The sequence below is a fragment of the Leptodactylus fuscus genome, chromosome 11 (genome assembly GCF_031893055.1).
Source record: "Leptodactylus fuscus isolate aLepFus1 chromosome 11, aLepFus1.hap2, whole genome shotgun sequence".
Lineage (NCBI taxonomy): Eukaryota > Metazoa > Chordata > Amphibia > Anura > Leptodactylidae > Leptodactylus > Leptodactylus fuscus.
In genome coordinates, this window is record NC_134275.1 from 64,671,278 (window position 1) to 64,689,697 (window position 18,420).

Consider the following 18,420-nt stretch of genomic DNA (forward strand, 5'->3'; position numbering starts at 1 on the left):
CACATCATAATGTTCCTTTCCAATTGCCCCACAGTATTAAGTCCCACTCCTCATGCCTCAGTTTAAACTGGGGGAAACTAGAGGGGGACATGAAACTGGGGCAGCTGAAGGGTGACATTAAACAGTGGGGGTAGTTGAAGGTGGACAATAAATTAATTGCAGCTGGAGCAGGACATTATACTGGGGGAATCTAGAGGGGGACTTTAAACCATAGGGGTAGCTGGAGGGTGACATTAAACTGGGAGAAGCTAGAGGCAGACAGGTCTCCCTCCAGTTACTCCCACAATTTAATGTCCTCCTCCAGTGACTCCCCTTAATATCCCCACCAGTTTAAGTGTCCCCCTTTATCTACCAGAAAAGGGGCATCATATATCTTGTGGGGGCCAAAAAAAAAGGAAAAAAAAGGAGTTGTATACTGTGTGTGTGTGTGTGTGTGTGTGTGTGTGTGTGTGTGTGTTATACTATGTGGGGGGCCAAATAAGAGGATTTTTTTTGTCTGCAAATGGCGGGGGATGTCCTACAACTTTAATTAGGGGGGCCCCGTCATGCAACCATAGATAGCTGGGTTGGATATCTATTTTTTTGACCGGGGGGGGGGGGGGGGGGGGGGGGTCACCTTTCTATAGTTCGCTTCAGGCAGCAGCGAGGGCAATGCAATGCTATAATTCACCCATCTTCGCCAGAAAACGGGGAAAAAATGTCGATAACTATCCTCATTTGTATCTGGTGATATATTGCACTGTATAAGTAGTCTGTCACCATGGGGACATATAGATCTGCATTGGTGCTGCAAACCAAATCCAATAAGCTTATATTCTAAATACAGATGACTTGCACAATAACTTCACATGTAGTCTGATGCATATGTGTATACATGCTGGAGAGACCAGGACAAGGCTTTCCACAGATTCCATTAATATTAGGAGTAGTAGCGCATTTCTATATCTAGAGCCAACAGCTGTTCTGCAGATGTACAGTGCATGCTGGGATATGTAGTTCTGAACTAATATTCATCAATTCCCCAAATCCAGTGCCCGGTAGACGCTCCTCTCGAGCTGTCATCTTTATGGTACGCCCTCTCTATATTCTCCGGTCCTCCTCCGCCTCTATGATGCTTGCTGACGCGGCAGGCGCTGATTGGCTCAGATGTTCGCAGGCGTCGCAGCCTGGCAGAGACCTGAGACAGAGACATGTGACCCGGAAACTGAGTTTAGACAGCAAGAGACATTCTTGGAACGACAGAGACAAACAAGGACTGTGCGGAGCAGAGACACTGGCCAAGAGTGACGGCTGTGAAGAGACGACCCAGCACTGAGAGAGACTGCCCCGTCTACAGTCACCGAGGGCTTAGTGACACCTACCAAAGCTGCAGAGACTTCTGGAGCTAATATAAGACTTACCCGGCTGTCTCTGCGATATTAGACATGCTGCTGGGGACTGACAGGCACTGAGAGGTAATGAGACAGTCTGCTGGCAGCTTTATGGGACAGGCAGGTGGTAGCCATGGGCTGGGGTCATGCACTAGTCCTGTCTGCAGGCTGTGCACTGGGAATTGTGCTGGAGTCGCCACAAAAATGTCCGTCATGTGAATATTTTATGACAGGTCAGGACTTTGCACCAATTATAAAGAATTGGGGTGCTACTTTATATATGGGGAGATGGCTTACTCCAGATATAGGTGAGGAGAGCCCCCGTAATGATACGATACACTTGGCCTGTACACACAGAGTGGGGGATACCTATGTGATTCCTGGGCGTCCAACCATTGACACCTAGACATCACAAGAATGGGGGTCCCAGGGAGGTAATAAGTATACGTGACTTCCACTCCATTCACTTCTACGGGCCTGGTGGAAGAAGCCAAGTGCAGTGCTCTGTGAGCCCCATGAAGTCTATGGAGCACTGGCCAAGCATGCGTATTATAGCTATGCTTATGCAGAAGCCTGGGGTCCCAGCAATTGGACGTCTATCCCTAATCCTTTGGATAGTGGGAAAAACCATTTTAGGCTAAGGCTATATGTATCAGGTGCTCTGCAGGATGTCCACCATGGACAGCCCGCAACAGATCTGCTCCTGGTAATATGCAGCCGAAATCAGCTGGTCTTCACTGTTGTTACTCGTATGACTGGGACAGTTTTCAACCTTTGGGGAGCCTTCACACGGCGTAAACGCTCCGCTCATTCTGAACGTAAACTCGTTCAGAGTGAGCGGCGTTAAAACAGATCCCATTGATTTCTATGGGTGCTGACATACGCGCGCTACCCATTGAAATCAATGGGAGGCTTTTTTTAATTTTTTTTTTTCTTTACCTATTGCTTTCAATGTGATGCGTGCCCATAGAAATCAATAGGATCTGTTTTAACGCCGCTCACTCTGAACGAGTTTACATTCAGAATGAGCGGAGCGTTTACTCATTGTGAAGGCTCTCTTCCACTGCAAAGGTAGGGAATCGTGCAGAACCCACAGCAAGGAATTGAATTACTGTGGGTTCAAAAACCCGCAGCAGAAGTCACTTGAAGGTTGAAGCCCCACATTGCAGAAACGCAGGTTTTTTGTTTGTAGCGGTTTTTTGAGCCAAAGCCAGGAGTGGATTGAGCAGAAGGGATAAGTATAAGAACTTCCTATATATTTCCCATTCCTTTTTAGCCACTCCTGGCTTTGGCTCAAAAAACCGCAGCAAAAAACTCTTCGTTACGGCAATGTGGGGCTTTAGACTAAAGGTGTTTTCCAGGCTAAATAATTGATGACCTATCCTAAGGATAATTGGGATCAATTAGAGAGTGGCTGCAATTCTGCACCCGGGTTCCTTGAAGAGTCTGCACTTGCCAAGCCATTTAGACAGTGGCTGTGTTTGGTATCGCAGATCAGCCCGTTCACTTGAATGGGACTGAGATGCTATCCAGCAATGTGACTGATAAAGTGAAGTGGAAGAGATACTCAATGAGATGCACCGTCGCTTTAGGCATCTGATCAGTGGGGGTCCTGTGTGTTGGACCAACACAGATCTACTCTTATCCTAAGGATACGTCATCAATGAAAGTCCCAGAAAGCCCCTTTATATCCACCATGTTGTTGCTGTATATTGCAGTAGACTATTTGCTAGCAATTCTGAAGATGGTTAACCTGCTGCGACAACGCCGCCGTGTGTGGCCTCTGCCTTAATGTTTGTTATGGCTGTAGTTTGTCTCCCGTTTTTGCTGTTGCGCCATTTGTTAGCATTCTCCTTTACCATGGTATCTGGGGTTGGGGGTTTCTATCCACAAACACACTATAGTGCCTGTTACTTCAGTGGAGTAGGAGAGATAAGCGACGCCAGAGACCTTTGGCACTTCTTATCTCCACTGGAAACATTCATCCCATTGGATCTCTTGGCCGTGTGTATTTACATGAAGGCTTTTCTTCCCGAGGTTGTGGTTTTCAGTACAATGTTTATTTGATTCTTAATCTAATCTGTCTTCATTTAGCGGCGGTTTTTCGGATTATTTAAATAAACAAAAAGTAATATATTTGTACCCCACACCCCATTGTCAGGCCATAGGGATATGATGCAGATAGATTTCCCTTTGGAGCGTATGTGACCGCTACTGTCTGCCTCCAGTCTTATATGGCGGTTTCATGATTCCGTTTGCTATACTATTCTCCATACGTATAGCAGAATGTATAGGGCAGGTGTAGGGAACCTTCGGCACTCCAGCTGCTGTGAAACTACAACTCCCATCATGCTCCAGTCACTTCCATGGGAGCTCCAAGAACAGCAGAGCAAGTATGCATGCTGGGAATTGTAGTTTTGCAACAGCTGGAGAGCCGTACGTTCCCTACCCCTGGTATAGGGTCTTGGGCTAGGTGTAGATCCTACAGATTTCTGGGGTGGATTTTCTGCAACGATTTACAGGACAGTATAAGGAGAGGGTTTCAAAACCCATCCGCACATAGTGGGAAAAAATGCACATGCGAATATAAGCATGGTGTGGAGGTTTATATCGACCCCATGCTCAATATGTTGCGGTTTTCACTATGGATTTTAGCAATGCGTAGGATGAAATCCATGACCAAATCTGCATGTAATGAGAAATTATCCGCTGTGTCTAGACATAGCCTTACTGTGCACATTGGCACAATGATCAGAGAGGGTGCTGACATGTGAGCTGACCATGGCTGCCAGTCTTCGACAGCAGGGATGACACTATAGAGGAGCGCGTGGCACACAAGACCGGTGGTAAGGGATCTCCGTGTTAGTCATTCTGCATTTTTGTGCCAGATTTATTTTTTTTCCTTGACCTGTTAAATCCCCTTGTGCACTTCCCTATGAAATGGAAACGAAAAGTCCTTATGTGGCGAACTCGTGTCATGGAAAGCTTAAGATACAGTCCTGAAACCATTTGGTATATTTGCCCGCCCATGGGTCACTGTTTTATCATCTTGAAATGCCAGGGTGCGGCCCATGCGACGTTGAAGTAGTATGCAGAGTGGGTCATCACCCAGATTTCCCAGAAAAGTTATAACATAGAAAAGTTTGCAAGTTTTTAACGATTTCACAGCAGTTCCGTCTTGAGAGGAAACTTTGACTTTATGCGATGCGTTTATCAGGGCTCTTTGCAGATGTAATAGAGAATCCATCAGAAATGGCAGAGTGACCCAAAAACTGACAGACCCTGAATGAGAATGGTTTTACTCCATTGTGCAACAGATCCAGCTCTGCTGTCATTAACCAGGCAGATGTGAACAGAGCCTTAATGGGTGATCTAATAATCCAGGCTTGTTCCTAGTAGAGCGCAGCAGCGTAGTGTGGAATTTCACAAGAGCGTAAGCAGAGAACAGATGAGAAACAATATAAGGCCACGTTCACACGTGCTTGATTTGTTGCAGTGTTTTTCAGACTGGATATTGGCTCCATAAATCTGAATGGGGTTGTTTCTTCATCATGTGCGAGGATACTGCAGACCTGTTCAGATGGACAGGACAGTCGCGGCAATGTCTGTTACATGTGAATATAATATTATTATTATTATTATTATTATTGCTTTCCTTTCTGTAGAATATTTATCAGTGATTTTTTTTTTTTTTTTTTAGTTTAATATAACCATTCAATAACCTAGAATATTTCAGAATGTGATGCCTGATGGTTAAGAAGCAACCACTTGTATTCCCTATAATATTCAATTCTGCAATGTCTTTTCTTATAGTGCTGCACCGTTCCTCTGTTTTTCCAGCTAGAACTTAATAAACTGACAAGTGGGTGTGGTTGGGGTTCGACAGCCAGACCCTAGGCTGATCAAATGGCTTGGCCACCAGTAGCCAAATGCAAGGAATATGTCCGAAAGAAGCCCTGCTCCTATTGAAATTAATTTGAGCGGGGTTGCAAGTCTCCAGCACCAACACTAGTGTGTACGGACATCTACACTGTATACGGCTTGTGGGTCCATACACTGTAGTGATGGTGCTGGGGAGGCTTCAGTCTCGCTACTATCCACTTCAGTAGGGACCGCCAAATACTATGTATGCAATTTCTGGTGACCAACTCAGCTGATCTGTGTAGGGTTTGGAGGTCTGACTGACCCTGACCGATCTTATACTGATATATTTATCCCCAAGTTATCCCCCATCTGTAGGATAACTTTCAGATCGATGGGGGTCTGATAGGAACGCTGTAGATAGCTGAGCACTGCACTTTCACTTTCGCAAGCATTCTCATTGAAATGAGTGGAGCAGTGCATGCACCAGCCTGAACTCCCGCTCTCTGATTGGTGGGGGTCTGAGAGGACCTCCCAACCTGCAAGTTGTCCTGTGAACAGGGGATATCTTGTTCCGATGGGAATACCCCTTTAGATCATCACTTTTGTTACATTCCCTTATAAATTGATATCAATGAGATGTTTTCATGTATTACAGGCTTCTGGTGCGTGAAGTAACAATGGCTTCCGTGGCTGGATAGAGTACCTGCGACTATGGAGATGCCTGCAGTCTTGGAAAGTGCAAATCTTCCCTCTGAGGGGTCCCACAAACCGGAGGAACAGAATGAGATAGAGGACAATGGTGACGCTTTTTGTACACAGGAAGGATCAAGTGACGAGCAATGTCCCAATCAAAACACTAAGCATGAAGATGGCACAGAGGAGGTGGGCGAGGTACCCACCCAGAATGACAATGTAGACCATTTAGGAAATACAGATCACACCAGCGTGGATGTGAATGTGGAGAACTCTTCAGGAGATGCCGATTCCCTGGCGAGTGCCCAGGACCAGACCAAGGAGTTGTCTTCCAATGCCCCATTACCAGTTAGCCAGGATTTGGAGGCTCTGCCTCACAGGACCGAACCGACCTCTGCCAGTCCGGTTAGTACAGATGAAGTGAAGGTGGATTCTGCTGAGGGTACTCCATACACTAAAGGAGCGGACCAAGAGAGTGATACAAAGGGGGCCAAAGAAGAAGGGACCCCAGAGGAAGACAATGGTCGCAGTAAACATGGGCCAAAGAGGGTCACGTTTCCATGTGACGATGACATTGTTTCTGGTGCCCTAGAACCCAAAGACCCATGGAGGCATGGTGAGGACTGTGATCTCTTATTCCTATCATGTTTATAGGATTTTTTTTTTTTTTTTTTTTTTTACACAATTGGCTTGTTTTTCCAGTAAGTTGGCTTGCTTGGGATGTGTTACCTGATACTTATTCCGTTCAAATTTACGTTGTGGTGGAGCTGGGGAAGATGAGCGACTTTCATGTGTCGAGGATGGGGAGAGCAGTGTAAATATACCTGGAGGGATGTAGGTCTGACATTGTGATTGGGAAGGGGGGGGGGGGGGGGGTTCTCCTTATGTGCACTACCCGGAGCCCTGGCTCTCTTGTCTCTGCTATGAGCGATGGCTCTAGCGTCCAGTCCGGAGCTGTCATTCAGATCAGAGAGTCCGAGGAACTGCGCATGATGGGGTTTACAGCATGGGGCTGTTTTTTGTGACCATCACCAGAGATCTATTATTTACACAGTTCTCCCTGTCCTCTATATACTGACAGACTCCCTATAACATGCACATATATATAATACAATTATCTTTCCTGCTATGGTGCGATGAAGGTGCAGGATTGGTAGGAAACAGTGTTCAATATGGCGGCAGATGTCGGACACTTAGATATGTACCAGCTCCTAGTGGCGGTATGTAAACGCAGCCCCACAGAGCCGGATAGGTCTGGTCCTATAGTATTACATTGATCTGAAACCAGATCTGACCTCTTTCTGGGTTGATTAATTATAAATCCGGCCGAGCACTTATTAGTTATTTATTAACCAGACTCGCCGCCCGGGTACTCGCAGCAGCCTGCGATTATCATGACGCTTTTATTTTAATGTGTTCTCTTTACAGAATGACATTCCGGGAATTTTTGCCATAAATTCTTGTGCAGGGGATTAGGGGTCTAGATGTTAATTTTAATCCCATTAAAGCGTCTGATTTGCTCGTCGGGCACTGGCACAAATGTGTCTGCTCAAGGATGGCAAATGAAATGGAAATGAAGTGTTTGGGAAATGTTGGAGTCAGCAGGGGCTGTAAGTTGTGTTAGACGTATTGTGTAGGGCCTACTCCTTAATGGGAGGCTGCGCTGCCCGCACTAGGTATGGACACGGATATTGCTCTTCACACAATGTTACGCAATAGTGCATGCTATTGTTTGTACACGTGTCTTACAGACAAGTGCAGGGACTTGTGACTTTACAGGTGTCTCCAGTACTACAGCGCAGTACCTTCAGGTAGGGCTCAGGTAATGGCTCCTCTATGGATATTCAGGAGAACTTATTAACCTATCTGCGCCATTTTTCTGATGTGGATGGGGTCCATCTTTGTTGCAAACCCTTTTTCCATGCGCTAGAGATTTGCCACATTGTTGGGTCTGTAGCACGATAAGACACGCTTACAAAAGAGCAAGGAGTGAGGTGGAGACCAAGGTGGGTCGGGGTGGGGTTACTCGCCTAACAGATTAACTATAACTCGTGCCAGAAAACTGACATAAGTTATACCTGAAATCTATACAGTTCCCGAGTCTCTATGGGAAACTCAAGCCTCTTAATAATTCAGGTTCATCTCACGCCGGAGGGGGTGAGGGGGTAATCTACCCCATGGGCCCTTTTACATGGAGCACTCATTGGCTTTCATCCCCATGCATGCCCAGGTATCGCCAATAATCAATCATTGACATTGATCACGTCCGGTATCTTTAGGCATAAGGCTTGTCAGCAGGACATCCCCCGCATGTGAACCGGATCTTTGCCCACAGTGTATGGAGACGAATGGTGGACATGATGATATTGTTAGTTGCCACAGATTAGAAAAGACCCTTGGCTAGGTTATGGCCAAACCCTATAGCTCTGAGGGTGACTAGTACACATATTAGGGCTATGAAAGGAGATAATAGTTGTTGGGAGGGTAAATGATATGGAGACGGAAGAGGTTGTTCGCTTTCCCAAACTTTTTTTTTTTTTTTCTCGCAGACCACTTTCAAAATGTTACTGGTTTCAGTGGCCCCTGCTGCTACATTTCTACCATATTCCCAAAACTCGTCAAAAAATGTCAATTATTTTGATTAGTTAATAAATTATAGCAAATCGGATAAAACTAACCCTATACTGGACATTGTGGCTGGGTCCGCATCAATTTCTAAGAATGTGATTCTGTTACTCGATTTGATGCGTCAGACACGGTAGCCGCTCTTTGATGTAAAGTGTGTAGGCAGAGATAGAATTTCTGAGTCATCTGATAACACGTTATCCAAAAAGTGACAACTTCTGAGTCAATAGTGGAGAGGTTTTCTTGGATGAGGAATCGTCATTGTAGGTAATGAGCTGAAAGGTTGAGGTTTATAGATGGGATTTATAGGATGGTCTTTGGCCTAAAATAGGATTAGAGATGAGCGAGTAGTTAAAAATTCGATATTCGTTTCGAGTAGCCCCTCAATATTCGACTACTCAAGTTCAATATCGAATCCTATTATAGTCTATGGGGGAAAAATGCTCGTTTCAGGGGTAGGCAACATTCGATCAAACTGAACTTACCAAGTCCATGAGTGAGGGTCGGGCTGGATCCTCCGAGAAGTCTTCTCCGTGCAGCTTCCCTGCGGCGTCTTCCAGCAATGAATTCACTCTGCTAGGCATCGGGCCTGGGCAGAGACAACTGCGTAGTACCGTACCGTAGTATTCGATCAAATACCTACTCGATCGAATACTACTCGCTCATCTCTAGACCCTATGTCTGAGGTATCGGCAAGAGTGATTCGGCAGGTGTCGTGATTTTATTAAATTCCATTCATTCTATGGTGCTGGACCTTATTATATTAATCTCATAGTGCTGGACATTTGAGGATTTACATACAATACACAAAACTAGTACTAACAGTGACCCAACTGGACCAGTGGGATAGAGGGCACTGCCCACAAGAGCTTACAGTCTATGAGGGAAGGGGGGTGACCACAGCTCGCTTTTCTACAGTTAGAGCTAATCTCATCACCACCTTGCGGTAAAAAGCGCACTGTGGACACGCAGCAATTTAGGAAATCACAGCATGTCAGTTATAACTACAGAAACGTCAGTGATTTTCCTATAGGTACAAACCTCTGCAATCTTTGTCTAAAGCACTGTGGGAATAATTGTGAATAATAGCAAACTCCTTCTCATTTGTCAGCTAGTGTGAGAGAGAGAAATGTTCCCACCAGTAGGTCATTCATGTACCGTGTGTCATTGAAACGGGCGCAAAAAAAAAAAAACAAAAAACGGCGCCATACCTGTCCACAGGTTAGATGTGATATTGCAGTTCAGCTTTGTTCTCTTCAGTGGAGTTGTAATACCAGATGCACCCAAGTTGTGGCGCTCTATCTGGAAGAAAGCAGCCATGTTTTTGAAATCCACATCACCAGGAGACGCCAGTAACATAATTCTCCATATATAGGTACTTATCCCTAGAACTTCGGCATGACTCCTTTACAGCCCTCTGGTCTTCTATAAAATGGCTGCCAATGTGCATGACAGGAAGGTTAATCTCTCTCCTCTCATCTCCTCCTTAAGTTGACAGCTCAGTGGCAGAAGTAATTGCAGTAAAAGTTCTTGGATAATGGAGAATGCCCCTTTATGTCCTGTGCCCACTGCGACTCTGTAGCACAGGGTACATGACTGCCGTTACCTCAGGACATGCAGGGCCATTCATTCATCTCTGGGTGGGCAGGTAGGTAGGTAGGTGTCCGCTGTCTCCTTTTTGTTGTTCCTCTGTGTACACAGCTGACATCTTTCCCACAGCAGGCTGCAGATATATGAGATGTATTCTATGTCCATGGTCACAGAGAGTCCATCTTTACTAGGATTTCTAGCTGTATACTAGGCTGCTGGCTGTTTCCTATGAGGGTTTGGATTAAAGGCTCCATCTGTAATCACAAGTAATGTGATTTGTGGTGCCATTGCATTTACAATAGGAGGTGTATTGGCTGAACCGAATCACTGCGGCTTAGCTCACACTCCCCAGAGATCAGCGCTGTCTGCTTCCTGCTCCATTCTCTGTAACTAACCTATTTATATGCTAGGCTCTGGGAACAGATTTGAAAGGGAAAATGTCACCAATAATGAATGTCGCTGCTTTTTTTTTTTTTTTTTTTTTTTTAATTTTATTTCAATTTTTAATGTCCTATCTGCAATATTTATATTCAAAAATTAATAATCGTAGTTTCTGCAGTTTTGACTCTTTCCACTAAGCCTAATCGCATCCTTAGGGCTCTTTCACACGGGGCAAGAGAGGGCGGATTATGGCGCTGAATCCATGTCATAATCCGCCCCCTCACAATGAAGGTCTATGTAGACCGCCAGCTTACTTTTATTGCCGCTCATGGAAAAAAGAAGCGAGCTGCCCTTTCTTCAGGCGGACTCCGCGGCTGATTCAGCCTCAGCCTCGGTGTCCGCCTTGCTGCAGCACCCTCCGTACTGGGCTCATTCATTTGGGCCTACTCCGGAGGGGGAAACTGCGACTGTCAGAAGCCGCGACAGTCGTGGCAGGTGCATTTTGTCCCTATTGTGATGCAGTTTCCTGCGTCAATCTCAGGATCAAAATCCACCAATCCGCTCCCCGTGTGATCTGGATCTTACAGCAGCCTTATCCTTTATTGGATTTTTGAGGCGTTCCTTATAGGCACGGTTCACATCTGTGTTCGGGTTTCTGTTCGGCGAGTCCGTTTGGGGACCTCCTGAATGGAAACCTAATCCACATAAAAAGCGGTTACCATAGGAAATCCCCATACCCCATAAACTATAATGGGGTCTGTGGACAGGAATGAGCTGCTTGTAGGACTTTTCTCTCTGCATTTTTCATGCGGGGGGAACGGAACGGCCCGAACGCAGATGTGACCCAGGCCTAAGTGTCTTTGGTAAATCGCTATAAAATCTGATCTTGTTATGTACAAGAACTCGGGGACAGCCGGTCTGCGGGATGGAGAGAATTCACAAACCACAATTAGGGCAAATGTCTATTAGTAACCAAACAAAGGCGATCTTGTAAGATGTGTCAGCTCTGTACTAAGGTCATGTTTAACTGCTGTCTTATTGTTACAAGGAAATAAAGCCGCGGCGTGTTTACCCAGGAATGTAAGCCATGATAACCTGGAATATCAGCGCCACAAACCTTGTACCACAGCAAAGTATGTGTTAATAAAGTAAACACTATCTTGGCTATCCTGCCCGAGGCTTCTCTCCGGAGAGCGCAACGGGGGGGAAGGAAACAAATCCGGCAATGCCAATAGATTCTTAGGTATCTGATGTAAGGACAGTTTACATGTATGTGTATCTGGTCATTGCCTCATGTAAATATGGACCAGCGAGCCTACAAGTGACCAAGCATCCGTTTGTCGGCTGTAGAGTCTGAGTCCGCACCGATTTTGGGGGAAGTTTGAATCGGGAGGAGAAAAAGTTACTGACCCTGGGTTCAAAATGATTTTATTATATAGATAGTGTCAAAATAAAATGATTGTTTAATTGTATTTTATAGAGTTATTGATCTATGATGATACACCGCTACAGTGCGCTGAATTCACTGCAGTGTCAGCTTTCCCCTTATCTGCTCACTGCCATAAGGGGGTATTCCTGGCAGTCTAGCTGGGCTGTGAGGGACACCTCCCCCCCCCCCCTCCCCTGACAGTATTCGTCCATAGCCCTGTACTGTCAGAGAGGGAGTTCCTTACTGCCTAGTGATGATGCTGAGCTGTGAGGGACACCTCCACTGACAGTGGGGAGAGATTGGTGCTGAAATTAACAGCACTGATCCCTCCAGTGTCTACTTTCTAGTGGTGTATATAATACCACATATGTATGAGGGCATGATAGGTCCTCTTTAAAGGGATCCTATCATTGGATATCCTTTTTTTTCTGACTAACACGTAGGAATAGCCTTAAGAAAGGCTATTCTTCTCCTACCTTTTGATGTCTTCTTCGCGCCGCTGTTTGGTAGAAATCCTGGTTTTCGTCGGTATGCAAATAAGTTCTCTTGCAGCACTGGGGGCGTCCCCAATGCTGCGAGAGAACTCTCCAGTGGCGCCTCCATCTTCTTTTGGAACGGCCTCTCCCTGCATCGTCTTCTGTTCTGGGTTTCAATCTTCTAGGCCTCAGGAAGAGCCGACTGTGCATGCCTCACGGCCACAAGAAAATGGCCGCATGCACAGTAAGCTGGTGTAAGCGGCAATATTCTTCTGGCCACTTACACCGTAAGCTGGTGCAAGCGGCCACTTTCTTGTGGCTCAGGCATGCGCAGTCGGCTCTGCCCGAGGCCTAGAAGATTGAAACCCAGGACAGAAGAAGACACTGGGAGATGCCGTTCCAGAAGAAGATGGAGGTGGCGCTGGAGATTTCTCTTGCAGCATTGGGGACGCCCCCAGTGCTGCGAGAGAACTCATTTGCATGCCGAAGAAAAACAGATTATATACCGAACGGCGGCGCGGAGAAGACATCTAAAGGTAGGAGAAGAATAGCCTTTCTTAAGCCTATTCCTACGTGTTAGGGAGAAAAAAAATAGTATGCAATGATAGGATTCCATTAACCTTTTCGCTGCCAAGGGTCTCTGGAAATTTTGCACTTCCAGTAGCCAGAGCAATTTTCACAGTTTTGAGATGGACAAATCAAACCTAAATTGCAACATTAAAAAAGCATCCAACCCCCCCATACCTGTATATTTTCTTAAAGTAGACACCTGCAGCATTGTCAGAATGCCACTTGGTACTGTATACGAACAGGCACCTTCATGCAATTTTGATTTAAAGTGAATGTTTTATGAAAAAATGCAAATAAATGTATATTAGTTGTTAAAAGCAGAAACCAAACAAAAAATTTAATGCACCAAACCTCCTAAAAATAAGAGTTCAACATGTGCAGAGTTCATACATATCACTATGGCCTGAACCCGCATGCACGTGTCTTCAGAAAATCGCTAGAACTGGAAGGAACAAAAATCTGCTTTGAAGCTGGAAATGTTAAAAAAGTATAATCCTATAAAATGTAGGGATTACACACCATGAAAAGTAAGTGAACCCCTAAACCCTATATATTTTTTGAAAGTAGACAAACTGAAGATTACAAATGTCTTAATGGGTCATCGATAGCCACATCCACCTTCATGCAACTTTGCGACCAACACAAATAATTTTTTGAAAAAATACGCTAAAACACATATTTGCACCTAAAACTCATGTTCAATCTCACATTCATATACAAAATACTTTTAAAATAATAGTTTATGGTGTATACAATGTGTATATATACTATATGTACCGCAAACATCAACTACAACAAGAGCTCGGACTCCCAAAAACACGAATACAGAAGACAAGCAAGATTTTGCTGCTGTTCACTAATATGTTAAAAAGCTATACTGCACCTACCAAACTGTGACTGTGATACCAAAACCTAACTTTTTTCAGAGTACACAGCATACCGTATATAAAAACACAATTTAATAGTTTATATATACAACCACCTTCATTCAACTTTGCCGCAAACAGAGATTTCTAGCAAAAATTGCACAAAAATTCAAATTTGCCACTAAAGTGCGGCTCAAGAAATCCCTTTCTGCAAACATAATGTACTGTCCATAAAACTGCAATATGTGAGGAGTTCATACATACCACACATGTATATATTTACAGGGGCGGGTGTTAAAGAATCGCCAAAATCGCAGAAATGCGCCATCCCATTTTGTGCATGCAAATTAAATAGGACTTTACATAAAAATGTTATTTTCCATCCCCCTATAATAATTTTAGCCACCTATATGTTCATCTCTAGTGATAATCGTTATTACTATCATTTTAGCGTGTAACGGACATCACTAGAGATGTATTTTACTGTAGAAAGCTCAGGTATAGACAGGACAGGGATTGGGTGAAATGTACACTTTATTTGCGACTTTATGTATATGTTGTATAAGTGTTTGGTGCGACTTTTTTTTTTTGGCTTGCGACCTGGTCAATGGTAAACGTCTGGGTCACAGCGCCAATAAACTTCCTGGTTATGTTCAGGAAGTATAACATAAGAATACCCCACTAGTAAAGCTCAGGGGGGAATTGCATTATAACTGTATGTGACAATCAGAGACAAATGTATAGTATACACTCTGATTGGCAGGAGAAGGGTTAATAGGGACAATAGAGTCCCTGCCACCCCCCTCCTGCTGTCACATACAAGTTATGCAGAGAGTCAGATCGTTTCTCTGTCTCTCTCTCTCTGCTGGGCTGCTCCGTGTCCCTCTTCCTTTCTTGTTAGATCGCAAATTGCTTGCTTAGACAGGAGGAGGGGGGGGACAATTTGGAGCTCTATATCTTTGGACTGCATCAACATATCTTGATGCTTTCAATTGCATTTTAAAGAGGAGAATCTCATCTTTAAAATGATATCAAGAACTCGATGATTGGATGTACAGTTTTGGAGAAATTCACTGTTGAAACGCTGTCGGGAATTGAGATCTGCAGTTGGATCTCAATGCCAAATAGTGTTTTCAACAGTGAATGGCTCCAAGACTGTAAGTAAAATCATCAAGTCCCTGGTATCATTTTAAAGATGAGAGTCTCTTCTTTAAAATGCATTTTAAAGCATCAAGATATGTTGATGCAGTCCAGAGATATCGGCATTAGTAGGGAGGACGTACGTCCTCGGCTACTGAAGTGCCACCTTGGGAGCACGTACAGTGTACGTGCCTGGCAGTGAAAGGGTTAAAGGTCACATTTAGCAAAATCTGCAATAAAACACGCAATTTTTCTGGCACAGAGAAGACATCTAAAGGTAGGAGACGAGTAGCCTTTCTTAAGGCTATTCCTACATGTTAGTCAGAAAAAAAGGGGGTCCAGAGATAGGATCCCTTTAACCATTTTAATTGTAGTATTTAACATAGAACCAAGGCAAAGTAACTCCTACCGATACCGTTTGTCAATACTCAGATTCATTGGGATAAATAAAGATATGTTGTAATTACTTGCACAGGTTTCGGTCACTCATGTTCTTTTGTGAATTATTCAAGTTTGCAGCTTCTGTGTGACCATTAATGAAGGAGCAGAAGTTACAGTCCGGAGTTTGGCCTACTGACTGCACAGCTTTGGTCGGTCCATTGGTTGGCATGTAACAAGGGAACATGCTGCCGACGCAAAGCAAGTGTATGAGACGTGGTTTGTGTGAATAGTCACTCAAGGACTACACTCATTGGAGAATTGGACAGAAGCGGTGCAGGCCGTGACCTCTGCACAGGACAAATCAGACCCCAACATACTTGTGTGAATGGGCCTTAAAACAAATCTGACTGTCGTGTGCTCCTCTTGTACTGCTTTTCCTTTAGGCCTTAAAATCTACTTTAGTCAGCAGAATTCAGACTTTATTCATGGATGAACAGCGTCAGTCATAGTGAGAACTGTGCAGCTCTGATCTCTCCCATCAGTTTTAGGCTGACTTCAATTAGACCTATTCATTCTGTAAATACAGACTAATTAAATGTTGCTTGAGGGATCCGGTTGGTCCAGGGATCCGGTCTCCCAGTATCCTATATATCCATGATGCTGTAGTACGGCTATGATATAGTGACCCACAGCATTGTGGAGGACTGTGATACTGGGTCCTAGTGTTCAGTCTGGAGAATACAGCCAGCGTACGGAGTGCATTTTGCAGTCTGAATAAGGCCATGTGACACTGATCCATACACGTCCAGGTGCTTGTTATGATCTGAATAAATGATATGTACGGTAGTCATCTCTTTATGGCTTTTCACATGTTGTGTGTTTGGACTACAGAAGTGTAGAACTGTAATATCCACTACAAAGTAATGACTGTGCAGGTGCATGTGCTGCTCTGTACACAAGGGCTCGGACGCTGCAGGCTTGATGACTTATTTACATGATATTTTTTATAGACTAAAAAGGAAGCCTATGTCTGTCTTTTATCAGACGCACTTCCATTATTTTATTTTATTTTTTTTTTTTTTTCAAGGATAAAAGCAAACCTCTGTATTGTGTGAACATAAAAGACCCCCGATGGGTGAAGAATAATCCCAGTAAAGGATGCTATAAATGTGGGAAGTGATCTGTCTCTTGTGGTATATACCAGTGTTATTGTGTATACACCGCCATGTAGATAAGTCCAGCACACCTCCATACATGCCCTTCTATTGTTCAGGTCCCCTGATGGACAAGAATGGCGCAGAACCTCACGCTGATGTAAATTAAATCTTAATGGGAAAGACCTATAAGATCTTCCTTTATACTTCTAACTTTTTTTTTTTCTTTTAAAAGCCAGAAAAATTGTGTGTTTTATTGCAGATTTTGCTAAATGTGGCCTTTAATGGAATCCTATCATTGGATACCCCTTTTTTTTTTTTTTTTTTTTTTTCTCTCTCTCCATAACACGTAGGAATAGCCTTAAGAAATTTCTCCTACCTTTCAATGTCTTCTCCTCGCCGACGTTCGGTAGAAATCCGGGTTTACTTCGGTATGCAAATGAGTTCTATCGCAGCACTGGGGGCGTCCCCAATGCTGCAATAGAACTCTCCAGCGCCGCCTCCATCTTCTTCTTGAACAGCCTCTCCCTGTGTCGTCTTCCATCCTGGGTTTCAAAGTTCTAGGCCTAGGGCAGAGCCGACTGTGCTTACCCAGGCCACAAGAAAATGGCCGGTTTCCTCAGTAAGCTGGTGTAAGCGGGCATTTTCTTGTGGCCTGGGCATGCGCAGTCGGCCCTAACCTAGGCCCGAGGCCTTGAAGATTGAAATCCACGACAGAAGACGACGCAGGAAGAGGGCGTTCCAGAAGAAGAGGCGGCACTGGAGTTTCTCTCACACCATTGGGGACGCCCCCAGTGCTGTTTAAACGCTGGGGACCGCCCCCAGTGCTGCGAGAGAACTTATTTGCATATCAAAGAAAACCCGGATTTCTACCGAACGGCGGCGTGGAGAAGACTTCTAAAGGTAGGAGAAGAATAGCCTTTCTTAATGCTATTCCTACGTGTTGGGGAGAAAAAAGGGTATCCAATGATAGGATCCCTTTAAGGTGTGGATGCTTAAACAGTAAAATAGTACATTTAATGGCCACAGTATAAAAGGTTAACATGTCTCCTGTGTCTCTGTTCAGCCCAGAATGTGACAGTGGAAGATGTCATCACGTCCTATGTACAGGCCTGCCAGAAACTGAACTGCAAACAGATTCCCAAACTTATCCGGCAGCTCCAGGTAAGGCCAAGACTCCATTACCGGCACCAGGGTGATGGGCTTTATTCTAGGGAAGCCGAGGTGTAAATGATGAAGACAAACTTGGGCTAGGTTCACGTCTTCTGTACATCACATTCTCCATTTGGAGACTTGTCACAGTGAGCATTGCAAGCGCTGCAAGTCCAACTTTCAGTTTCTAACAGACACCATTGACTATAATGGGCTGCATCGGTCACTGTTGGGGTCTCTGTTCTCGCGGTCTGTGTCCCCCAGTTTCATTGTATATTTGACACCATTTAGATAAATCCAGCACACCTCCTTTCACGTAAGAGGATTGCTAGGTTCAGACCTCTTTACTCTTATGTGTATGGACAGCTTGGAACATATTCCTTAAAAGGCTGAACATGAGGATCGTAACACAAAGGTGTTGTCCGCTGAGGACCAGAACAACAGACACCCCAGCATAGATGTGAATGTTCGTATAAGACTATGCTGTAGACAAAAGGTGACTATACACATACTATAAGATAAAAATGTAGTACAATTGCTGGTTTTGGTGGGGAAGACCAGTGACCATCTGTATTATAGCGTTCCCTGACTCTCCTCAACAGCAGTTGTTTGGGGGGGGGGGGGATAAGACATGTTGGATTTCAGGATGTCCAATCCTTTGCTTTTCACAGGAGATGCTGTCGGAGGGGTCTATTCCCTTCTCTCTATTTGACAGAGCATGCATGTCGT

General features: G+C 44.6%; 1 protein-coding gene across 1 annotated transcript in view; it reads left to right on the top strand.

The window, feature by feature from the left end:
• Nucleotides 1-1,172: 1,172 nt before the first annotated feature.
• PPP1R37 (protein phosphatase 1 regulatory subunit 37) overlaps nt 1,173-18,420 on the top strand; it is a 34,551-nt gene continuing 17,303 nt past the window's right edge. Inside the window, exons 1-3 of the mRNA XM_075258893.1 lie at nt 1,173-1,454; nt 5,890-6,543; nt 17,606-17,703. Coding sequence (XP_075114994.1) covers nt 5,946-6,543; nt 17,606-17,703 — 696 coding nt within the window. The 5' untranslated portion in view covers nt 1,173-1,454; nt 5,890-5,945. The remainder of the gene's footprint in view (nt 1,455-5,889; nt 6,544-17,605; nt 17,704-18,420) is intronic.